This window comes from Gigantopelta aegis, chromosome 11 (assembly GCF_016097555.1).
Source record: "Gigantopelta aegis isolate Gae_Host chromosome 11, Gae_host_genome, whole genome shotgun sequence".
Classification (NCBI taxonomy): domain Eukaryota; kingdom Metazoa; phylum Mollusca; class Gastropoda; order Neomphalida; family Peltospiridae; genus Gigantopelta; species Gigantopelta aegis.
The window spans coordinates 10,743,246-10,770,310 of record NC_054709.1 but is presented as its reverse complement, the minus strand read 5'-3'; the positions used below and the strand labels follow the sequence as shown (position 1 = coordinate 10,770,310).

The 27,065-nt window shown below is 41.6% G+C and overlaps 1 protein-coding gene across 1 annotated transcript in view; it reads right to left on the bottom strand.

Annotated features, from left to right (window-relative positions):
- The window catches only part of LOC121385540 (homeobox protein engrailed-like SMOX-2), a 24,674-nt gene extending 8,631 nt beyond the window's left edge, over positions 1 to 16,043 (bottom strand). Inside the window, exons 1-2 of the mRNA XM_041516249.1 lie at positions 16,012 to 16,043; positions 4,787 to 5,547 (exon numbers count right to left, since the gene is read on the bottom strand). Coding sequence (XP_041372183.1) covers positions 4,787 to 5,547; positions 16,012 to 16,043 — 793 coding nt within the window. The remainder of the gene's footprint in view (positions 1 to 4,786; positions 5,548 to 16,011) is intronic.
- Positions 16,044 to 27,065: the final 11,022 nt, after the last annotated feature.

Here is a 27,065-nt window from a genome sequence, read left to right as displayed (position 1 = left end):
TTTAACGACACCCCAGCACGAAAAACACATCGGCCATTGGGTGTCAAACTATGGTAATGCAAACAAATAAAATGATGATCAACATCAATGGAAAAATTCAAGATTTAAATAAAAACACAATGTAAAGAACTGTGCAAAAATACAAATATCACAGATAGATACTGACTTTCACTCAAAATTTCAATTGTATCTCGAAGAAAACAAGGGGATTTGTGCTGTATTGGCCATTCTCAAAGAGAATGTTACACCCCTGCACCACGGTGAGGTTACAGCATGCGCAGGGGTACTTCAAACCAATGGGTTATTCAAATACTACAGAGGTCAACCTACGTGTAATCATCAACGTAAGATTTCAAAAAGCATATCAGAATTTTGTAGTATTTTTATGAGGAACTATTTCCTAAAGCGGACTATATTAAGCTGCTATAGCAAGTAACGACACGACAAATGGGTGTGTGTTGTCTGAAGCTGGGTGATATGTATAATAATATTATATATCATATATTTCTGTTTAATATCATGTTGAAAGTGATAAACCTGCAATGTCGCATGATCTGTATAATATATATCATATATATCTTTGTTTAATACTATCGTGTTGAAGGTGGTAAACCTGTAATGTCGCATGATCTGTATAATATATATCATATACATGTATGTCTGTTTTTAATATTATGGTGTTGAAGGTGGTAAATCTGCAATGTCGCGTAATCTGTATAATATATATCATATATGTATTTTATTAATGTCATGATCTTGAAGGTGATAAATCTGCAATGTTGCGTGATCTGTATAATATATATTATATATATCTTTTATTAATGTCATGATGTTGAAGGTGATAAACCTGCAATGTTGCGTGATCTGTACAATATATATCATATATATCTTGGATTTATATATATATATATATATATATATATATATATATATATATATATATCATGATGTTGAAGGTGGTAAACCTGCAATGTCGCGTCATCTGTATAATATATATCATATATGTCTTTTATTAATGTCATGATGTTGAAAGTGGTAAATCTGTAATGTTGTGTGGTCTGTACAATATATATCATATATGTATTTTATTAATATGACGTTGAAGGTGGTAAACCAGTGTCGGGTGATCTGTATAATATACATGTATATAATATGTCTTTTTTAATACCATCATCTTGAAGGTGGTAAACCAGTGTCGGGTGATCTGTATAATATACATGTATATCATATGTCTTTTTTAATATCATGATCTTGAAGGTGGTAAACCAGTGTCGGGTGATCTGTATAATATATATCATATATGTCTGTTTTTAATATCATGATATTGAAGGTAGTAAACCAGCAGTATCGCGTGAGGACAATAGTCCTTTAAGAAAAGTGGTCGTCTTTCCACTGAGTGGTGGAGACGGGCTAAATGGAGACGGTTGAAGGAGAATACACCCCCGACTGTTAAAACATATTGAGACGTATCATTGTGACACGCAAATAATAGAGATTAATGCTTCCTTCACTTGTGTTTACAAAACTGTGCAGAGAGACCCTTAAACTTGACATCTTAAATAACTTCAACATTTTCAATGATGGCGTTGTTAAAGAAGAAAGAAAAAAAACCCACCAAAATAAAAACCTACACTACCAGTCTGATCGTATTTGTTAGAACCCTTGCTGTGGGTATTTAATATCAATTACAATGAGACCCGAATGGGATTTGATGCGGGTTACAATGAGATTCGAAGGGGGTCATTGTAGTCTGAAGTACCGTACAGAGATATCAGACGGGAGTCAACGCTGGACAAAAGTCAGCCAGGTTTTGTTATTTTAGGACGCTCAATGACGTCACGGGGTGTCGCTGTCGGATTTAATTAATAATTTTCTGGCGGCGTCTGTATTGGCAGACGATCGGATTTTAATGTACTCAGCTGACCTGGCGGCAGTCTCACTAGTCAAATATATAGAGAGACTATTTTGGTGATTTTCACCAACACCATATCAATGTTAAAGTTAAAGTTTGTTTTGTTTAACGACACAATTGAAGCACATTAATTTATCAATCATCGGCTATTGGATGTCAAAAAGTTGTTAATTTTGAAATATAGTCTTAGAGAGGAAACCCGCTATAATTTTCCTAATGCAGTAAGGGATATTTTATATGCACCATCCCACAGACAGAATAGCATATACCACGGCTTATAATATACCAGTCGTGGTGCACTGGCTGGAGAGAGAGAGAGAGAGAGAGAGAGAGAGAGAGAGAGAGAGAGAGAGAGAGAGAGAGAGAGAGAGAGAGAGAGAGAGAGAGTATTTTGGTGATTTTACACCAACATCATACCAAAAGCTGAAGTTTGTTTTGTTTAACGACATTACTACAGCACATTGATTAATAATTTCATGATCGGCTATTGGATGTCAAACATGGCTGATGCTATTCCATATTTTGCACATTTATTATGTTGCTCATCATTTTAGATGAAGTGACAGACTTGACAGCTGTAGTGACAGTACGCATGACGGGTGCCACCGGTGAGGCAGGATATGCTCACCTATCGCGAACACCTGATATCATCACTGTTATGACTGATTCGTGAGTGCATGTTATCACAGCTGTACCTATTCCAATGAGCTTTGTCCGGTGCTAGTTTTTATTTAGTCAATTAGTCTGGGAGTGGCAGTCCTCTTTCGGCGGTGCAAGAGATGAAAGGATCTCATTAAACTAGATCTTCTGTAATTGGATACAAAATGTATCATGCACTAAGTTCTATTTTGTCGTTGCGTCGCAGGATCGAACCACCTCTGGGAATCCATTCGACTGACTGGGGTTTTTTTTCTCGTTCCAACCAGTGCACCATAACTGCTCAAAGGCCGTGGTATGTGCTTTCTTGTCTGTGGGAAAGTGCATATAAAAGATCTCTTTTTGCATTAGGAAAAATATAACGGGTTTCCTCTGATGACTACGTGTCAGAATTACCAAATGGCTGACATCCAATAATCGATTATTAATAAATCAATGTGCTCTAGTGGAGTCGGTAAACAAAACAAATTTTATTTTGTCGCGCTTGCATTATTACTGTTAAAATTAATCTTATTACATATACAGTGTGTACAAATAAGCTATTGTGCATACGGTATAAAGCATTTAAAACAGAATTGACACGGCGACACTTGGCAAACATGAAGATATTATCTAGGTGGTTACGCTAAATTGGTACAAAATGTTTAATATTTTTGAAGAAACAAAAGAAAATCGTTTTGACTAAATTTAATTAAAACGAAATCCAACTGTCAGAATCTGTTGTGTTTACCTACAAACGCAAGGGCTGTAAATAAGTTTTAATTGAGAAAGTCGTTTTAAATTTGTTTTATTGTTTTAAACTAGGTTTTTGAGGATATATAATAAATAGAATACTACATTCGTGTCTGTTAGATACCATCTATTTCACAACTCGTTTCGCTTGTTAGATACGTTTTAAAACAACTAATTGTAAAATAATGGTATCTAACGGCCACTCGTGTAGTATTTTTTATATTCATCTGGCTTTCTCTCTTTAGATACGTTTTAAAACAACTCGTTGTAAGATAAATGGTATCTAACGGCCACTCATGTAGTACCTGTATTTATAATTGTTAGCTATCTTTATATAATTGTGCTGTTGATTTATCATTTAATAAAATATTAAAGCAACATAATTTGCTGGAAATGTTTTGTCTTGATTTTTTTCATGTCAATATAATATACTGAATGTATCTTTGCAATGTGTAATCTAGTATATTATTTACAAGAAAACAATAAAGAATTTAGTTTTAGATATTTAAAAAAATAGCAACTTGGTTTATTGTCTTATCTGTTAATATTGGCCGGGTACCTTGTATGTTTTAGTTAATATGAACTTCAGTGAAGCATTACTTTAAATCTGAAGAGTTATAGTTGTAAGAACACAAAATCGTTTAATATCATCGCTATAAAACTCCAGATTTCTCCCAAATATAATTCACCAACCCAAAAATATGTTAAAATGATAACATAAATATAATGAATCCAAAATACATACATAAAACGTTACCTATGTTAATGGATATGTTATTGTTATGGAAACAATTTTAATTATTAATAACATCTAATTCTAGGTTTATTATTATAATTAATATAAATGATGTATTACCAAAATATTCGACATGCCAAACGTTTCCTTTCCATGCTATTGTCTTTTATTCAAACTCTATTCTCAGCATCGTACAGATGTGAATCCCAGTGCCAAGGTCGTTGTGACGTGAAATTCGCTGAACTAATTTAGCACTTAGTAACGTTTAATTAATATGTTAAGTGACAAAAACCATCAACTCTTTAATATGTAATGAATATATGATATATGCCATTTCTTCTGTTCATTGCGGACGGACAAACATGAATGGGTGAATGGATTTATTGATGGATGGATGGATGGATGGATGGATAGACGGACGGACGGACGGACGGACAGACAGGCGGTGGGTGAATGGATGGATGGATGGATGGATGGATGGATGGATAGATAGATGGATGGATAGATGGATGGATGGATGGTTGAATGGATGGATGGCTGGATGGATGGATGGAATGGAATGGACGGGTATAAGTTAGGTGACTGCGTGAATAGGTGAGTGGGGAGATGGATGGATAGATGGGTGGGTGGATCGAAGAATGAACGGAAAGACGGGCGGATGGCTGGAATGCTACAGAATTATGGGTTGAGGGCAGTTTAAGTCAGAGGGTCGGACGATCCCTAGTTCGGTCCCTGATTTCCAGACTTACCTGCTGACGGGCGATCTGAATATCTCGTGCAGTACACCCAGGCAGGCCACAGTATCGGCTTCTCGTCCTTCGGAGACCCGGCCCATTCCGTAATGGGGTGTCTACCCGTCCCGGTATCAAATCTACCCTCTTTACACACCTTCTTCGAAACACCGCGAACCTTTTCCGACTCCTCACTTTTTGTCTTTGACAGACACGTTCTGGCATTCGTTTTATCCTGCAAACAACAATTTCCAAGGGGTATTTTGCGTTGACTTGTCCGTCCGTTGACAAGTCTATCAATACACTGTTTCTTGTTCACTTGTTTTGTCTCGAATTCTCCCTTTGTCTCTGCGATACACCGAAAATGCTTCTTTAAACCAGATAACTGTCCGGGCTTCCGAGAGTCCATACAAGAAGAACATGACATGAACTCAGGAGGTGTTTGATCTAGTTTTTTATGCTGTAGTTCTAATGACTTTTGTCCTCGGGTAATTTCGTCGGCTGTTGTCGTTAATGGCAACGCTTCCTGGATTTGTTTCGTCGTATCGCCATCCACACAGGAGCGACGATGTCCATGACGTGGCTGCTGTCCGAAGTCGGGTCTCAAAATATCCTCAATTGTAAATCGGCTGTGTTTCATGGCTATTTTGATGTTCCTATTGCTGCTGCTGCTGTTGCTGCTGTTTTTGCTGCTGCTGTTGTTGTGGCTGTTGTTGCTGCTGCTGTTATTGCGGCTGCTTTTCCTGCTGGTGTTGTTATTGTTGCTGCTGCTGTTTCTGTTGTTTTGCCTGTTGTTGTTGTTGTTGCTGCTGCTGCTGCTGCTTTTTCTGTTGTTTTGCCTGTTGTTGTTGTTTCTGCTGTTGTTGTTGTTGTTTCTACTGTTTCTCCTGGTGTTGTTGCTGCTGCTGCAGTTGTTGTTGGTGGTGGCGGTAGTAGTGGTGGTGGTGGTGGTGCTGCTGTTGTTGTTTCTGTTGCTGCTGTTGCTGCTGCTGTTGTTCTTGCTCCCGCTGATGCTTCTGCTTTTGTTGTTGTTTTTTTTTCAAGTCACAACCAGAACACTAACAATCGAAAACCAAGACAGGGTACTCGGGACGAAGAGGGGAGTTTGCGTTACGTCACGTGGACAAAACTAAGATATTTTATCTCCATCCGATAAAACATAACAGCATTCCACGATGGAGATAAAGTTTTCCAAACTATTAAGATTGTGTCAGTGTTCTTCCTTCCTTTTTTCCCCGTATCTTTCAATACTGACGATGTATACAGACACTGGTGGTTGTGCTTTACAACAGAAAAGAAAGAAAAAATATGAGAAAAAAAATTGTATACGTGTAGGCGTTAGATGGCACGCGCGATATATACAACAAATATAACACCACTTCACAAAATCTTCCCTCGAAATACAAGAAAAGAAAGCAAGCTAAACAATTAACCGAAGAAGAAGAAAGAAGAAAAAAAGTGGTGATTGACACCGCATACGAAGCTCTCAAAATTCAAAAGTGGGCGTGGCTTCTGTCTCAACTGTTCTCGGTAACCAATCAAGGCCCGTCATACGGCGAAGCTCGATCGGCTCAATTCGGTTTCGCTTGTCATCGCCGGCACTGGGTAAAAGAACTTCATTAGACGGGGTAATTTCGTGTGAAGGATATCTTGAAATTTAATAGTCTAGATTCTGGTTGCCCTCTCTGATTGGATTTCTCGCGGTTGTTACACACAGAGAAACGCTAAGCCCCCGTGAACCCCCCCCCCCCCCCCTCCCTCCCCGCCTCGAGGGTTGATCATTTTAAACTGTTTGAATAAAACTAACAAGAGCAGTGAATCGGTGGCCTAACATTAAAAGTGTAATAGCCGGCCTCGGTGGTGCGTCGTGGTTGAGCCATCGGACTACAGTCTCTCTGTCTCTTTGTGTGTGTGTGTGTGTGTGTGTGTGTGTGTGTGTGTGTCTCTCTCTCTCTCTCTCTCTCTCTCTCTCTCTCTCTCTCTCTCTCTCTCTCTCTCTCTCTCTCTCTCTCTCTAACCACTAACGACTAACCTACTGTCCTGGGCAGACACCCCAGATAGCTGAGGTGTGTGTGTCCAGGACAGCGTGCTTGAACCTTAATTGGATGTAAGCACGAAAATAAATTAAAATAAAATGAATAAACTGTTTCAATAAAGTAACAACAGCATTGAATCGGTGTGCTAACAATGTAATTTAGCTCAATATTATCGAAGGGATTTTTTCCAACACCCGTAAACCACAGAAAGTTACAGTTTAGTTTTGTTTAACGATACTACTAGAGCCCATTGGTTTATTACTCATCAGCTATTGGATGTTAAACATTTGGTAATTTTGACATATAAGCTTAGAGAGGAAACCCGCTACATTTTTCTATTAGTATTGGGGGATCTTTTATATGCACCATCCTACAGTCAGTATAGCACATACCACGGTCACGGATATACCAGTGGTGCACTGGCTGGAACTAGAAATAACTCAATGGCCCTACTCAAGGGGATCGATCCTAGACCGGCCGCGCATCAGGCGAACGCTTTAATACTGAGCTACGTCCCGCCCCTCAACCACAAAAAGAAAAGGAAAGTTTGTTTAACGACACCCCAGCATATTGTTCAATAAGAAGCTATTAGATGGTGTGGTTACACCATCGGACTACAGGCTGGTAGGTACAGGGTTCGCAGCCCGATACCGGCTACAACCCAATGCGAGTTCTTAAGGGCTCAGTGGGTAGGTGTAAGGCCTCTACACCCTCTTCTCTCTCACTAACCACTAACCAACTAACAACTAATCCACTGTCGTGGACAGATAGCTGAGGTGTGTGCCCAGGACAGCGTGTTTGAACCTTAATTGGATATAAGCACGAAAATAAGTTGAAATGAAATGATGTATATAATAGTGATCCAGGACATTTCCTCCCAGCTATTCTCCATACACTAATTCCCAATTCGTTTCGTCTACCACGACTAGTATATCAAAGGCCGTGGTATGTGTTATCCTGTCTGTGGGATGGTGCATATAAAAGATCCCTTGCTGCTAATCGAAAAGAGTAGCCCATAAAGTGGCGACTGCGGTTTTCCTCCCTCAATATCTGTGTCCTTAACAATATGTCCGACGCCATAAACCGTAAATAAAAATGTTGAGTGCGTCGTTAAATAAAACATTTTCTTCTTCTTCTTAGTCTTGAGTACGAAAGAAGAAAGGAAAGGAATGTTTGTTTAATGACACCCCAGCACATTGTTTAATCAGCGGCTATTAGGTGTCTAAGATATGGTAATTGTGACACATAGTCTAAAGTTTGAGAGAAGAAAGGAAAGGAATGTTTGTTTAACGACACCCCAGCACATTGTTTAATCAGTGGCTATTAGGTGTCTAACATATGGTAATTATGACATTTGGTCTAAGAGTGTGAGAGAAGAAAGGAAAGGAATGTTTAACCACACCCCAGCACATTGTTTAATCGGCGGCTATTAGGTGTCTAACATATGGTAATTGTGACACTTTGTCTAGTGTGTGACAAAAGAAAGGAAAGGAATGTTTGTTTAATGACACAGCAGCACATTGTTTAATCAGTGGCTATTAGGTGTCTAACATATGGTAATTGTGACACTTTGTCTAGTGTGTGACAGAAGAAAGGAAAGGAATGTTTGTTTAATGACACCCCAGCACATTGTTAATCAGCGGCTATTAGGCGTTTAACATATAGTAATTGTGACACTTGGTCTAAAGTTTGAGAGAAGAAAGAAAAGGAATGTTTGTTTAACGATACCCCAGCACATTGTTTAATCAGTGGCTATTAGGTGTCTAACATATGGTAATTATGACACTTGGTCTAAGAGTGTGAGAAAAGAAAGGAAAGGAATGTTTGTTTAATGACACCCCAGCACATTGTTTAATCAGCGGCTATTAGGTGTCTAAGATAAGGTAATTGTGTCACTTGGTCTAATAGTGTGAGAGAAGAAAGGAAAGGAATGTTTGTTTAACGACACGCCAGCACATTGTTTAATCGGCGGCTATTGGGTGTCTAACATATGGTAATTGTGACACTTGGTCTAAGAGTATGAGAGAAGAAAGGAAAGGAATGTTGGGGGTTCATTAGTAGTACAGGGTATTTTATATGAATGTCTCCACAGACAAGTCAGTACATACCACGGCATTTAATGTATCCGTCTTGGGGCACTGGCTGGAATGGGCAAAATACCCAATGAGTCCATCAAGACGGTTCGATCCTACGACCCGAACATCGCAGGCGAACGCTCTACCGACTGAGTTAGATCTCCCCGCTTTGTAGCAGATGACGTCATATACTCACCGCAATGCTGGCCCATAAGATCACCTTAATTGCGTAACAACCTAATGCATTTCAGGTGATAGTAGCGCTGCGGTCGCTTCGTGGAACGGGGACCAGTGTTAGCAAGTTCTGAACACGGATGATTACCGGCCTCGGTGGTGTCGTGGTTAAGGCATCGGACATAAGGATTGGTAGGCTCAGGGCTCGCAGCCCGGTACCGGCTCCCACCCAGAGTGAGTTTTAACTACTCAATAGAGGAAAGAAGGAAGTGTTTTATTTAACAACGCACTCAACACATTTTATTTACGGTTATATGGCGTCAGACATATGGTTAAGGACCATACAGATATAGAGAGAGGAAATCCGCTGTCGCCACTTCATGGGCTACTCTTTTCGATTAGCAGCAAGGGATCTTTTATATGCACCATCCCACAGACAGGATAGTACATACCACGGCCTTTGTTACACCAGTCGTGGGGCACTGTCTGGAACGAGAAATAACCCAACGGGGCCACCGACGGGGATCGATCCTAAACCGACCGCGCATCAAGCGAGCGCTTTACCACTGGGCCACGTCCCGCCTCTGTAATAGAGGACGTCATATACTCAACGCGATGCTAGCCCTAGCCTGGGTGTATTGATACTACACTCTCACTAACCTCTAACCACTAACCCACTGTCCTGGACAGACAGCCCAGATAGATAGCTGAGGTGTGTGTGTGTGTGTGTGTGTGTGTGTGTGTGTGTGTGTGTGTGTGTATGTGTGTGTGTGTGTGTGTGTATGTGTGTGTGTGTATGTGTGTGTGTGTATGTGTGTGTATGTGTGTGTGTGTATATGTGTGTGTGTGTGTGTGTGTATGTGTGTGTGTGTGTGTGTGTGTGTGTGTGTATATGTGTGTGTGTATGTGTGTGTGTGTGTGTGTGTGTGTGTGTGTGTGTGTGTGTGTCCAGGGCCCGTGCTTATAAAACTTAAAGTCTAGACTTTAAGGTTTATAAGCACGGGGCCAGGACAGCGTGCTTGAACCTAAATTGGATATAAGCACGAAAATAATTTTAAATGAATTAATGAATACAGATGACTTATAAATGTTCTTTGGGTAAGTTTTAACCAATGTTAACAATGAACGAAAAAGCAAGCTTTGTGCCATTAAACAAATATCTAACGTACCGTAATTAATGTTGTTGAGTGGAGAGGAGAGGCTGTAACTTTAGGTTGCACTGTACTAAAGAAGAAAGTCCCGGGTTCAAAGTTCGAAGTGCACCTGAAATATTTACCGAGTAGAAACAGCTGTAGCTCTGATTGGTAGTAATATGTGGCATTGATTGTTTGTGCAAATATTATTATCTATAGCCAATACATAAATACGCTTTTATTTGCCATATACAGTTGTTATGTATCATACACAAGAGGTTGAAACCTGCGCAGCGTACCACAAAAAAAAAATTGAACGGCGATTTTACGCAAAAAATTAGGGTTGCTAATATTAACATTCATTAAATCTTTTAAATGGTATGTGACCCTCCATTTTCTTGCAGGTAGATTAAATGTGGGGTGCCACATTTTTTCACTGATTTGCCGCCTGGGTGTGTTGATTCGCTGCTTATATCAGTTATTATTATTAATACACCTAGACGTGCCCGAACCTCTTTTGGATATTGGCACGTATATAAAGTAACAGTAACAATAAACGTTTGCCTGATCTACAACAGGAATTGTTTTTGTACAATGGAACCTCCAGGCTGCCCTCTTTCGTAGAAAAAGAGTTGGTTACCAACCCCATAGTTTGGATTGCGTCTGTCGGTTTTGTTCGGCGATAACAGAATGCAGTTGATGTAGCGAGTCGAAGCTAAACGCAATAACTGCCTCTTAAACATGATATTATTTTCTAAATGTTTCCACAAATTAGGCGAGCGTTGCATCTGGTGTGTCATGATTATCACTGGTAAAACAATGACTTTGCGGTAATAACGAAAGAAATGTAATATGGTTGAAAGGAACAAGGGCCAATCCAGGAACCATGGACGGGGGTGGAATGGAGGTAGTGCACTAAAGGAACAGGGGTTATTCCAGAAACCGTGGAATGGGGCAGTGTACTGAATGAATAAGGATTATTCCAGGAACCATGGACGGGGTGGAATTGGGTAGTGTACCAGAGGAACAAGGGTTATTCCAGGAACCATGTGTGGGGGGAGGTTTGGAATGGGGTAATGAACTAAAGGAATAAGGTTTAATTTAGGAACCATGTATGGGGGGGAGGTTTGGAATGGGGTAATGAACTAAAGGAATAAGGTTTAATTTAGGAACCATGTGTGGGGGGGGGGGAGGTTTGGAATGGGGTAATGAACTAAAGGAATACGGTTTAATCCAGGAACCATGTATGGGGGGGGGAGGTTTGGAATGGGTAATGAACTAAAGGAATAAGGTTTAATACAGGAACCATGTATGGGGGGAGGTTTGGAATGGGTAATGAACTAAAGGAATAAGGTTTAATTCAGGAACCATGTATGGGGGGAGGTTTGGAATGGGTAATGAACTAAAGGAATAAGGTTTAATCCAGGAACCATGTATGGGGGGAGGTTTGGAATGGGGTAATGAACTAAAGGAATAAGGTTTAATTTAGGAACCATGTATGGGGGGAGGTTTGGAATGGGTAATGAACTAAAGGAATAAGGTTTAATACAGGAACCATTGTAGCGAGGGTAGTGTGATGGTCTTATACCATGGTCTCGTGCATTCTACTTGGTATCTGGTACCTATCTGCCTTACGTTCGTTGGCATAACAAATATACCAACTACCAGTCAGTATTAATAAATTACGCCTACGTACACAATGTATATCAAAGGCCGTGGTATGTGTTGTCCTGTCTGTGTGAAAGTGCATATAAAAGATCACCTGGTTGCGCATGGAAAAAATGAAGTAGGTTTCCTCTCTAAGACTATATGGCAAAATACCAAATGTTTTACATCCAACAGCCGATGATTAACAAGCATTCTCAAAGTACTGCTAAAGCAATACACGTCCCCTACCCGGACCAACAAATTTTGGTAACTCCTAAGTTCAAGGACCACAACTCTATCAACAAGCATTCTGAGAGTACTGCTAAAGCAATACACGTCTCCTACCGAACCCAACAAATGTTTTATCTCCTAAATTCGAGGACCATACTTCTGGGAAAATTGGATAAATAACCATAAAAGTTAAACTTGATCAGTAACATTACATGACAAAGATATATACAAAATTTCATATCAGTTTATTCAGGCATTGCAAAACAAAAAGTCCGGAAAACTAATTTTCACATCTCCTAAATATAAGGACCATAACTCCGTCAAAAGTGGGTAAATCGCCATGAAAGTCAATCTTGGTCTGTAACAGTACATGATAAAGCTATACACAAAATTTCAGGTCAATACCTCACGGCTTTCTAAAATAAAACATCCGGAAAACTATATGTGGGACAGACGGAAGGATGAAGGGACAGACAAGATGGACAGACATACAGACAGACAGAAGGACGGAGATGAAACCTATAGTTCCCTCCTGTTGAACCGGTAGGGGACTAATAAATCACTGTGCCCTAGTTGTGTCGTTAAACAAAACAAACTTAAACTTTAACCATTTTAAAGACATGTGATGTGCATGCACTCGCGAATTACTCAGTTGTAGTGTGTTTTCGTTTGTGAAAGAAGGAAGGAAATGTTTTATTTAACGACGCACTCAACACATTTTACTTACGGTTATATGGCGCCGGGCATATGATTATAAACTACACAGATATTGAGAGAGGAAACCCGCTGTCGCCACTTCATGGGCTGCTCTTTTCGATTAGCAGCAAGGGATCTTTTATATGCACCATCCCACAGACAGGATAGTACATACCACGGCCTTTATTACACCAGTTGTGGAGCACTGGCTAGAACGAGATATAGCCCAATGGGTCCACCGACGGGGATCGATCCTAGACCGACCGCGCATGAAGGGAACGCTTTACCACTGGGCTACGTCCCGCACCATTAACCATTTAAAGGCATGTGATGCGCATGCACAAACGAATTAGTCTGTGGTAGTGTGTTCGTTTGTGATGCTACCGGGCTCGGTGGCGTCGTGGCAGGCCATCGGTCTACAGGCTGGTAGGTACTGGGTTCGGATCCCAGTCGAGGCATGGGATTTTTAATCCACATACCGTCTCCAAACCGTGAGTGAGTGCTCCGCAAGGCTCAATGGGTAGGTGTAAACCACTTGCACCGACCAGTGATCCATAACTGGTTCAACAAAGGCCATGGTTTGTGCTATCCTGCCTGTGGGAAGCGCAAATAAAAGATCCCTTGCTGCTAATCGGAAGAGTAGCCCATGTAGTGGCGACAGCGGGTTTCCTCTTAAAATTTGTGTGGTCCTTAACCATATGTCTGACGCCATATAACCGTAAATAAAATGTGTTGAGTGCGTCGTTAAATAAAACACTTCTTTCGTTTGTGATGCAAATGATGGTAGTATCCCAGATGGAACATATTGGGCTGCTACAGGCCTTACACCCATTTAGTCGTTAAACACCCTGAGTGTGAGAACCGTTACCGGGAGGCGAACCCAGCACCTACCAGCCTTAAAGTCCGCCGATACCGTTTAACCACAACACAAGCGAGGACTGTACCCCCAACACCGATAAAGACGTCTCCGTATGGGCGTGGCGCCCCACCGTGGGGATAATTGAAAGCCTTAATTACACAAAAGTCAGTCGCTGGCTTTCAGCGGAGCGTCTCTCACTCGCACATTCATTTCTCCCTGTCAGATTCCCGTCTGGCGGTGTTGTGTTTATCTAGCCCCTGTGTTAAAAGAGCCACTCTGCCGCCCTCCCTCGTGCGCGCGCATTGTCCGCGCCTTACCAGCGCCATCATCCGTAAACATGGCTGGTTATTAAATTACCCGTGCAACCAGCCTTCCTGCCAGGGTGCACCCGGTACGAATGTTAAACGGAGATCGGGTAGTTTGGTCTGTTCCTTGTTGAGACTTTTTCCGTCTTTTTCTTTCTTTGTTTTTTCTTTCTTTTTTTTTTCTTTCTTTTTTTGACACATCACATTTTTATCTCTATCTTCATTATCATAATTTATGCGTATCGGCGGGATGTATTTGGTTGATGCTGGGGCAGAAGATGGAAATATGTGGCACTTGATGCACTTTGATCTTCAGTGTATAATATGAAAGTCATGTATATGAATTCATAGCCTATGTGCGGAGGGGTGCGTACATGATCATTTTATCAGTTGCACACACAAACACCCGTTGAATAAAAACACCTTAATATATTTTTATTTTTTTTAACTCTGCCCTCACCCCCCCCCCGCCCCTCCCATCATCCTCTCCTCTCCTCTCTCTCTCTCTCTCTCCTCTCTCTCTCTCTCTCTCTCTCTCTCTCTCTCTCTCTCTCTCTCTCTCTCTCTCTCTCTCTCTCTCTCTCTCTCTCTCTCTCTCTCTCTCTCTCTCTCTCTCTCTCAACTTCCATAGACGACAATAGTAACATATGTGGCTAAAACTCCTACCTGCAGCATATCAATGGATATAAACACCACGGATATAAATACTACCACCCCTCATCATTAAAGTAAGTCAGAAAAAAATGGGGTTACGCTGCTTAATTCATAGCTAACGGGTAGCGTCTATGACTACCCTAGTATCGCACACAATTTGAGTACTTTTGTTTGTATGTACCCAGCACAAGACTGCTTGACACGGTGGTACTAGATAAAATAAAATTGCATAAATTTTATTGCTTAGATGGAAAAAAAAACATTTGTTTTTACAACAAACATACTCACATTTATCACCAATGACAGGACTTGTGGTATTAACTGTTCTATCAAACGTTGGGTGCACCGCGAACTTTGACCCAGCCGGAAGTTATTTGGTGTAATCCTACCTTTAAAGGACCACGTACATGCACCTTTAATGAAATGCTATACACTTTTTAGTCACGTGCCTCAACATTTGATTAACCTTACTCCGTTTCAGTTTCGAAGGTTTTTACTCAGTCGCTGTTATTTGAGTAAACACCTGGGGGCGGGCACAAAACAAGACATTTAGAGTGTAATCTACCATTAAACAGACCCGTTCACCTAGAAGTTGAATTATCGCTCGTGTAATTGAACCTCTCATTATATTAAAATCGCTCACCCTAAGTTCAGTGGCTCGTACTTTGTCTGTTTCGTATAAAATGCATTTTTGGCTACTGCAAATATCACCGGCCTCAGAGGTCTAGTGGTTAAGCCAAGAGCGTCCTTCAACAAGAGATACCAACCTCTCTAGCACTAAGCTGCTAACAACTAAGGTGTGTGCCTAGATCAGCGTGCTTGAACCAGCATGAAGATAAGTAAACGAAGAAGACTACAAACATATGCACTGCGTTCAGCGATACTGAGCGGCGCTAACGCTCGCTAGCTATATATGTGACTGGTGCCGGAATGGGTCATTTGGTTTAAAGTGTAGCACATGAAACAGTCGATTTGTTTATATTAAGGGGTGGGGTGGGTTTTTTCTTCTTATTCTTCTTCTTTTGTTTTTTGTTTGGGGGGGGGGGGGGGGGGGGGTCTCTCTTTTTACCAGATCTGTCTGAACAACTAGAAACATATTTGGGTTTTTTTTAGTGAGACTCAAAATGTCTCGGTGCCAAATTTCAGATTTGTATCCGAAAATTGAACCACTGATGGGCTAAGGAACCCCATTAACTTTGGAATTCGCAAACATTATAATTTAAACTACAACAACAAAAGCTGTAATAGCAAAGACATATATTGCTTGTATGTATGTGTGTTTTTGTCTCTGTGTGTGTGTGTGTATGTATGTGTGCGCGCGCGCATGTATGTGTGTATATGTTTGCACATGTGTGTGTGCGCACGCATGTATGTGTGCGCGTGCGTTTGTTTGTGTCATCACACATGTAATAATGACACGCCCTCTCACTCACCTAACCCCGACCCAACCCGGAATCGAATTCATTTTAAATTTTTCTCTGTACTTTTGATACCCAATGATACACACATTAGTTTGATAATATAATTACACAACCACTTAATTTGATACGGCATCAGTTAACAAGGGATTACCTGTTACATGTACTATAACAGACAACTCTATCGACATCACTCAAGACTTCTACCTCTGACCCTGATAAACATCCACATGGAAGCTATTCCGCTCGAGGGACAATTTTACACTTTACACAGTAATTCAAACTTGTTTGAGATCAAACAAGTCCGGCGTTTAGGCCACGCTTACACGTCTAAAAAGGAAGTCGACGCAGACAATTATTTCATCAACCCGATCAGCTTCATATTTATGCTGCTAAGCTTTAATTAAAAGGGAGGGATCTTGTGTGCTAAGACGCGTTCACAAAAAGAAATGGCGGACAACAATTGGGACGATTTCGCTCCATGCACAGGGGTTTTGTCCCACACCAGGTTTCTTTGGCGTTACGCCGCAGGGTCCGTCGTCGTGTCGCCACGTTTAGACGACGCACCGATACCGGTCTAAAGCAGCGATTCTGTAATATGTTGTTTAAATGTAAATTGCTTATTCTTTTTTACAAGTTTTTGTTTCGTTATTTATTGACACAGGTAGCGGTAATTTATGTCTGCGAGGTTCGTTGACAGATCACCGCTATGACCAGTGTGTGACTGCCTTGTTTGAAAATAGGAATCTTAATTTATAATTCGGGTACACTTCGACATTCTTTGCAAGGTTTCAGTTCATTCTATTCAGTGTATTTTCGTCCTTATACAGGTCCGTAGCTAGGATTTTTTGTTTGGGGGAACAACTGAGTAGTTAATAGTCTAAAACTCCTTAAACAGTTAAGAAGAGAATTTTCTTTAAGTTTTTATAATGCTTTCCGGATTTTTTTCTGCCCCCCTGCTAGCTACGACCCTGTTGTATACATGTAAGGTTCAAGCACGCTGTCCTGTTCACAAATTTCAGCTATCTGAGTTGTCTGTTGATCACAGTGGGGTTTTAATGGTGATGTGTGTGTGTATAAGAGAGAGAGAACGTGTGCGTGTGTATGTATTTGAGTGAGAGATACAGAGACAGAGAGAAAGAGAGAGAGAGAAACCATGTGATAAGTAAAAGCTAGATTGAGAAAGAGGTAGAGGAAAAGTGAAAGAGAGAAAAAAATTACATACAGAGAGAGACGGGATTGCCTTCCAGCCTTAAGCCAGATGTCATAACCACTACAACACAGATGCCTATCCCCCGTTAAAACCAATGCTCCGCGACTGGTATATTAAAGGCAGCGGTCCCATGTCCTCATTCATTTCATTTATAATTATTTCCGTACTTATATCTAATTAAGGTTCAAGCACGATGTCCTGGGCATACATCCTCAGCTAACTAGACTGTTGGTCCAGGACAGTGGGTCAGTGGTTAGTGAGAGGGAAGTCATTGTAGTACCTTTCATGGACACTGAGTCTTTAAACTCGCTCTGGGTGGGTGCCGGTACCAGTGCGAACCCAGTACCTATTAACCTCACGGCCGATAACCATAACACATATGTACTGTTTATCCTATGGGATGCTTAAGTGTGCATCTCTCTCTCTCTCTCTCTCTCTCTCTCTCTCTCTCTCTCTCTCTCTCTCTCTCTCTCTCTCTCTCTCTCTCTCTCTCTCTCTCTCTCTCTCTCTCTCTCTCTCTCTCTCGTTCCAGCCAGTGCACCACGTTTGATATATGGAAGGCCAAGGTATGTGGTATCCTGTCTGTAGGATGGTGCATATAAAAGACCCCTTGCTACTAATATAACGGATAAATGTAGCGGGTTTCCTCTCTGAGACTGTATGTCCAGTTGTTTGACATCCAATAGCTGATGATTATTAAATCAATGTGTTTAAGTTTAAATCTGTCTGTCTTTCTATCTCCTTCAATCTCTCTCTCTCTCTCTCTCTCTCTCTCTCTCTCTCTCTCTCTCTCTCTCTCTCTCTCTCTCTCTCTCTCTCTCTCTCTCTCTCTCTCTCTCTCTCTCTCTTGTTTGAGTGTGAATGAGTGTATGTATGCATGTGTGCGAGTTTGTGTTTGTGTGTGAGTATGTATGTATGTGTGCGAGTTTGTGTGTGTGTATGTGTGCGAGTTTGAGTGTGTATGTGTCTGTGTGTGTATATGTGTGTAAGTGTGTGTGTGCGAGTTTGTGTGTGAGTGTGTGTGTGTGTATGTGTCTATGTATGTGTGTGTCTGTATGTGTGTGTGTGCGTGTATGTGTATGTGCGAGTGTATGTGTGTGTGTGTGTGTACAGGTATATATGTGAATGCACGTATGTGTGTGTGTGTACAGGTATGTATGTGTGTGCGCGAGTGTGTGTGTGAGAGAGAGAGAGAGAGAGAGAGAGAGAGAGAGTATGTGTGTGTGTGCGCGCGTATGTATGTATGTATGTGCGTATGACGTGTGTGTGTGTGAGTGGAGTATGTGAGAGAGAGTGTGTGTGTGTGTTTGGGTTTGTGTGACTGTGTGTGACTGTGTGTGTCTGTGAGTGTGTGTCTGTTTGTGTGTCTGTGTGTGTATGCATGGGTGTGTATGTATGTGTGTATATGTGTGTGTGTATGTATGTATGTGTGTGTATGTGTATGTATGTATGTGTGTGGATCTCTAGTGGAGTGGGACACAACCTATATATTTATCTTTATTTATACAGAGTAAGCCCAAAAAACCGAACCCAAACCAAACAACAAAACAAAACAACTCTATACATTTCGTTCTCAAGTGAGTCGGTGCTGGTGGTGGTGTGGTGTGCGTGTGTAGTGTATACCCCCTACCCCCCCCCCCCCTCCACCGGACCCCCATTCAGATATGACGATTACGATTTTGTCATCAGCATATTTTACACCGTATCTCTGCACAGGACTGATTCCGAAAGATGTTAACTTGCGACAGAATCATCTGAGTATGCAACCATACCGCGCGCTTTGTCTATAGAGAACTGGTGTTTACCACGATATATGATTCCAACTCCGTCTGTAGGAGGACTGCCAATTGTTATATAACGCGCCTAAATGCTTTCTTTAGCTTCTGTAAACAAAAGGACATCTGAATGCGCACACGGGTATGTATAACATTACTATTTTTAAAGTAAGGAACTAAGTATTACAGACGTATATATATGTATTTAAAATGTATACTACCTTTGTGTATTACTAGCAGTAGCTTAACGTATATTAGCGTCAGTTTCTCGAAAAAAGGACTTTCTTTTTTAATGCAAAAACTCCTTTTTATATTGTCTTTTTATTGATACTCAGGTATTTGACGGTCCTGACTATATGTTTGACACCTATTTTGCGGTAAATTTTCTTTCTTGTTATTTAGACCATATTTTGCGACTAATTTGTTATATGTGTTATCCTGTCTATGAGGTGCATATAAAAAATCCCTTGCTACTCCTGGAAAAATGCAGAGGATTTCAACTAAAAGACCATATGTCAAAATTAAAAAATGTTTGACATCCAATAGCCGATGATTAATAAATCAATGTTCTCTGGTGGTGTCGTTAAACAAAACAAACTAACTTTTTTTCAGGGAGCAGAACAGAACGTTTTTGAACAAAGCCCCCCACCCCACCCAAAAAAACACCAAAAAAAACAATGGTCGTGAGTACACAAAGTCCTAAAAGACTGAGTGGCAGCACGTATTTGATTAGGCTTGTTTTATAAAAAGTCAGAAATGAGCAGTATTATTGGCCTACCGATTATTATGTTTTAAAGCAGGAGCTGATCCAAAGGATACCAGGGGGTCAAAGGGGCAGACCAGGGTACCCGTCCCCTTAAAAATATTCAAGTGCCCTTTTTTTTCTTCTTATAATCCGCCCCCCCCCCCCCCCCATTGAAATGCTTTTTTTGACAAGTTGGTTTGTGTGCCATTTTCCTGTTAGTCCCTCCCAAAAAATATTTCCTTGATCCGCCCTTGAGACCGTCCCCATAAAAATTATTCAAATGCCCCTTTTTACATTTTTAAGGGTGTTTTATTTGTGTTGCTCTTTCATGGCTGCCTCTTTGCCGAATTGATCCAGGTGTCTTGTAAATGTCAAGCATTTGGTAATTCTGACATATATAGTCTTATAGAGGAAACCCGCTATATTTTTCCATTAGTACCAAAGGATCTTTTATTATCACTATCCCACAGACGGCCTTTGATATATCAGTCATGATGCATTGATAGGAACAGCCACGTCGGTGGGCCCATTGGGCTATTTCTCGTTCCAGACAGTGCACCACGACTGGTATATCAAAGGCCGTGGTATATGCTATCCTGTCTGTGGGATGGTGCGTATAATATATCCCTTGCTACTAATGGAAACATGTAGGTTTCCTCTCTAAGACTATATGTCAAAATTACCAAATGTTTGACATCCAATAGACAATGATCAATAATCAAACTTCTTTTTTGTTGGGACGAGCAAAGAAGGAACGAAAGAAATATTTTATTTAACGACGTACTCAACACATTTTGGCGTCGAACACATGGTTAAGGACCACACAGATATTGAGCGAGGAAACCCGCTGTCGCCACTTCATGAGCTGCTCTTTTTCGATTAGCAGCAAGGGATGTGACGGTAAAACCCAATGGGTCCGCTGTGAAGCAATGACCCTGCAAGCAACTCGAACGAGCGGTCTCATGATAGAGCTGAACCACCCATATGGCCTCAGACCACAATTAAGTACACTATGTTTTCTCATGTAAGACCCAATCTGATTAAAATTAGCTCTACTGGTCTCACCAGTAGATCTAACAGCATTGCGTGGACTCCCATATCCAGGTGACATTTCATCTATAAATAACAATTTAAATATCGACCAATGGCACTTCGCCTTGTATAGCGTTAATCGGGAGCATACAAATTCTAAAAATATCGGGCGAGACTTTATGCAATAGGCGAACTTGTTGGTCTATTTCAACATTAAAAAAGAGGGGGAAAAGTGCAGTAATAAACTCTGGATTGTATACTAGTGTAAATAGGTTGTATGGCTATACCATCACGGGTTTTTTGTTTCGTCTTGAAACGAATTATATATAAAAATTTATATTGAAATTAGTTTCCGGCATACTTCGTAATTGACCCGAATCATTTCGTATACCCTCGGCATAATCTGGAATGTTTTCAAATTCTTTTCAAATCATTGGCATGATTTAGCAAGTAAAGTTTTGATTGGTCGAATGAAAGGTCAACTGAACATGAGCTCCAACGGGTTGCTGTTAGATCCACATGTAATAGTGGAGCTAATTTTAATTAGGTTGACGTAGCCCTAGTGGCTATAGCACTTTTATTAATTTCACCAGGCCATTGGCATTTCACAAGAAACCTTACCTGACTGGGGCCAATGAACACTCAAAAGGACGATCCCTGTTGTCCAGCTCTTTTTCACGTTATATCAATGTAAACAAACACACGTGGGCTAAGTGACCGAATCACACCCATTTCTGTGCATTTTACACAAAATTTGCATAACTTCAAGGTACTGTGGGTGACAGTATGCAATATCCAGTGTAAACCAAGTGCACATATTCACTAACTGCATCCTCTTCCCTGTCGAACCCAGTGTAACAATTCAACATACAAAGCAGCTCCCCAGCCATTAATTACATGAGAAGAAAATTAATATTTTCTCGCATTCATTTCCAAATGGGTGGATAACTCTAGTCTGATGTCATATCGCTACGTTGCGAAGCATCTATTAATCCTCTCCGCGTCCGCGTTTGCGTTCGCGTGCGCGAGGAATCGTTCTGTAAGCGATTTTTCACTGACACGAATGCGTTATTTTGAATGAACTTGATGACGTCGGTGACAGTGCGACATTGTTTTGGGTTTTTTTGCCTTTCCATATTTAGAGTGTTTTCACGTATTTCTAGACGTATTACCGGCTTCGGTGGTGTCGTGGATAAGCCATCGGACATAAGGCTGGTAGGTACAGGGTTCGCAGCCCGGCACAGGCTCCCACCCAGAGCGAGTTTTAACAATACACCCTCTTCTTTCTCACTAACCACTAACAACTAATCCACTGCCCTGGACAGACAGCTCGGATAGCTGAAGTGTATGCCCAGGACAGCGTGCTTAAACCTTAATTGGATTTAAGCGCGAAAATAAGCTAAGAAGATGAAGACGACGTATTTATGGATGTTCAATTCAAGCATACACGGAAACGGACACGGATTACGGATCACGGATCCTATATGAATGGATAGTAAGCTTTACTTTGACTGTTCCATCAGTAGCCGTTATATCAGTATCTGTATTTGACAATAATTTGTAAAGAAACCTGTTTTTATTTACATTGTAATGTTTTTCGAAACAATGTTATTTGAGTTGGTATGGGTTTAAAACTTAATAATATATTTTTATACGAATTTTAACTTTATTCATTATAGGGTTATAAGTCAGTTTATCGGTTCCCTTTTGACGCAAACGGACTATATACTAGTATATCATTCAAACAGTTAAGCATTTAGCAAAAAAATGTTTTAATTTTAAACGCCACAAGCATTTAACACAGGAAGGAAGGAAGGAAATGTTTTATTTAACCACGCACTCAACACCTTTTATTTACGGTTAAATGGCGTCAGACATATGGTTATGGACCACACAGATATTGAGAGAGGAAACCCGCTGTCACCACTTCATGGGCTACTCTTTTCGATTAGCAGCAAGGGATCGTTTATATGCATCATCCCACAGACAGGCTAGCACATACCACGGCCTTTGATATACTATTCGTGGTGCCCTGGCTGGAGCGAGAAATAGCCCAATGGGCCCACAGACAGGCTAGCACATACCACGGCCTTTGATATACTATTCGTGGTGCCCTGGCTGGAGCGAGAAATAGCCCAATGGGCCCACAGACAGGCTAGCACATACCACGGCCTTTGATATACTATTCGTGGTGCCCTGGCTGGAACGAGAAATAGCCCAATGGGCCCACAGACAGGCTAGCACATACCACGGCCTTTGATGTACTATTCGTGGTGCCCTGGCTGGAACGAGAAATAGCCCAATGGGCCCACAGACAGGCTAGAACATACCACGGCCTTTGATGTACTATTCGTGGTGCCCTGGCTGGAACGAGAAATAACCCAATGGGCCCACAGACAGGCTAGCACATACCACGGCCTTTGATGTACTATTCGTGGTGCCCTGGCTGGAGCGAGAAATAGCCCAATGGGCCCACAGACAGGCTAGCACATACCACGGCCTTTGATATACTATTCGTGGTGCACTGGCTGGAACGAGAAATAGCCCAATGGGCCCACAGACAGGCTAGCACATACCACGGCCTTTGATATACTATTCGTGGTGCCCTGGCTGGAGCGAGAAATAGCCCAATGGGCCCACAGACAGGCTAGCACATACCACGGCCTTTGATATACTATTCGTGGTGCCCTGGCTGGAGCGAGAAATAGCCCAATGGGCCCACAGACAGGCTAGCACATACCACGGCCTTTGATATACTATTCGTGGTGCCCTGGCTGGAGCGAGAAATAGCCCAATGGGCCCACAGACAGGCTAGCACATACCACGGCCTTTGATATACTATTCGTGGTGCCCTGGCTGGAGCGAGAAATAGCCCAATGGGCCCACAGACAGGCTAGCACATACCACGGCCTTTGATGTACTATTCGTGGTGCCCTGGCTGGAACGAGAAATAGCCCAATGGGCCCATTGATAGGGATTGATCCCAAACCGACCGCGCATCGAGCGAGCGCTTTACAACTGGGTTACGTCTCGCCCTCTTTTAACATGGATACAAAAAGAAAGAAATGTTTTATTTAACGATGCACTCAACACATTTTATTTACGGTTATATGGCGTCAGACATATGGTTAAGGACCACACAGATTTTGAGAGGAAACCCGCTGTCGCCACTACATGGGCTACTCTTCCGATTAGCAGCAAGGGATCTTTTATTTGCGCTTCCCACAGGCAGGATAGCACAAACCATTGCCTTTGTTGAACCAGTTATGGATCACTGGTCGGTGGAAGTGGTTTACACCTACCCATTAAGCCTTGCGGAGCACTCACTCAGGGTTTGGAGTCGGTATCTGGATTAAAAATCCCATGCCTCTACTGGGATCCGAACCCAGTACCTACCAGCCTGTAGACCGATGGCCTGCCTCGACGCCACCGAGGCCGGTCATAGATACAAAGACATTTTTTTGTTTTGGACATTACAGACATAGATGATGATGATGAGATGGATGGTGAAGCCGCTGTATTTCCATTTCGGTATGGCACTACTTGACAGGTCCGTGCTCCATGCTTGCTGTCAGTTGAGCTATCTCGGTATCACCCGAGCCCGAGGTACACGGAGCCTTCAGTGCATGCCGGGTAATCATCCCCCATGTGGGGTCACACACTCGGGAGACATACCCATAATCAGAAGCGGATCTGGGGGGGGGGGGGGAATGGGCCCGCCCGCCCCCCCTAAATTTTGCGACAGTTATAATTTTATTATATATTAGTTTTTATTCTTTTACGATCCCCTCCAAACCTCCACCAAAGTTCCACTGGCATTCCGCCTCATGTCATTGGGGCCCCCACCCTCAATATATTTTCTGGATCCGCCACTGGTAATCGCACCTGTGAAGTGGGTGAAACTCGGTGTATGTGGCCTCACACCTACCCATTGTGCCTAGCTATACACTCACTCTGGTTTGAAGCCGGTACTGACATGAAAAAAAAATCCCTCATTAGCAATTTATAGCTCTGTGGATTAAGGGTTTCAACCGGAAAGTGTGGTTTAGTGAAAAATAATTAACTCGCCCTTACTGGACACGTGAATTTTTATTTATTTTTCAATAATCCACACTTCCTCGATCATTCTCCATTACTGATTTACGCTTCCTTTCGGTGCAAAAATAACGTTTAGTGGTCGTTAGCAGCTAACAGCCATTTTGGGGTGACAGTTGTTGGACCTACATGTGGCGCTGCGTTTTGTCTCCGGGCTCTCCAAGGGGATTAGTATCTGTGCGAAAGTTAAGATAATCTTTCATGAAAGTTTTGTTTTACGGCGGCCACACACACACACACATATGTGAATCTTCGTGATCGCTTTTTATATCGGCGCATTAACCTTTGTTTGATTCAATTCAAGTCTCTTTTTATATCTGTTTTCATAAATCAAGATTAATTAAGCCTAACGTTAATAGTATATTTTTTACGAATCGGAGACAGACAAAATGTACCACTAACGTCTGTGGCACCTCGTGACAAACCGTAATTTAATATTTGTTTGGGAACGTTCTTGACGTATGAATACATTGTGGAAACAGGTCCATATCTTGGGGGGGGGGGGGGGGGGGGGGGGGGGGGGGGAGGGTTTCCCTCTCTTAAAAAATATGAAAAGTTAAGTTTTAAATTTAAAGAGCCGGTTTAAAGAACAATTGGCATTGTTATTCATTTATTGTGGGTATTGGTTCTCAATTGACAATATAAAGGACATTGCCTTTCAGATGATGTCAGAAGGTGTGTCCATGATAGGCGTCTTGAAAAGATGCCAGCAATTACCTATATCCACAGTCCTCTCTCTCTCTCTCTCTCTCTCTCTCTCTCTCTCTCTCTCTCTCTCTCTCTCTCTCTCTCTCTCTCTCTCTCTCTCTCTCTCTCTCTCTCTCTCTCTCTCTCTCTCTCTCTCTCTCTCTCTCTCTCTCTCTCTCTCTCTCTGTCTGTGTCTGTGTCTGTGTCTGCCTGTCTGTCTGGTTTGCACTCGGTAGTTAGTCCATTGTGTCGCGAGCACTCGCCCTGTAATGTCTATTTTAACATTAAGCGCCGAAACCAGAGTAATCAGCGGGGTTTTATAAATAACGCCAACGCTACGGAGCGCTCGTTACACTGAACGCAATTGTTCCTTTGTCATATGTACGTGACTAGCTTGTTTTATTCTCGTAAAAGTCAGTTTGTGGAAATTGTATAGCTCATTAAAACACAAATATACTGTTCCACTGGAGCCTCTGTCGTCATTCTGTTTTCAGGTGTTATAGTTCGGGTATCTATCGCATTTATGGGGCGGAACGTAGCCCAGTGGTAAAACTCTCGCTTGATGCGCGGTCTGTTTTTGGATCGAACCCCGTCGGTGGGCCCCATTGGGCTACTTCGTCCCACCCAGTGCACCACGGCAGGTATATCAAAGGCCGTGGTGTGTGCTATCCTGTCTGTTGGAAAGTGCATATAAAAGATCCCTTGCTGCTAATGGAAAAATGTAATGGGTTTTCTCTTATGACTACAAATCAGGGGTCTAATTCACAAAGATCTCTTAGGCTCTGCTAGACAACAAAGCATCCTCTTTGCAAGTCTTTTAACATTGCACTGCAAGATCGCAAAGTTGCGAGAGTTTAGTGAATTAGACCCCAGTGAACTACCAAATGTTTGACATCCAATAGCCGATGATTAATTACCGGTAATCAATGTGCTCTAGTGGTGTTGTTGAACAAAACAAAACGTCTCGTAATTTCACTTTGTAGACATTTTTACAGCTCATTAAATGAGAAGCCTTAATCGTGACGTCAGCGCACACTCGCTGACAAACTTTTTCGTTGTGTTATTATTCCGGGTGTTTGGTTCATTCTGTTTAACTTATATCACAGGGGAAAAAATATAAATAAACACCGGCTGTTTCGTGTAGGTCTAGTGGGTGTCGAACCTGTGACTCACGGGTAACTAAGACGCGCAAACACCTGAGAGGTGTGATCGCAGACGGATCGTGTTTCAGTTTACAACTCGTTTGTTGACGGACAGCCCGTAATGTGCAGATAGTAACACGAGACGAGCTTTAGTCATTCCGAGCTTTTCATTCAACCGGGGATTCATTTTATAGTATTCTTTTCTTCTTCTTATAATGTTTTTTTCTTCTTCTTCTATTTTCTTCTTTTTTGGTGAGTGAGTGTGTGTGTGTGTGTGTGTGGGGGGGGGGGGGGGGGGTGTTATGGTATATATGTGTGTGCGTTTGTATGTGTGTGTGGTATGGGTATATATATATATATATATATATATATATATATAT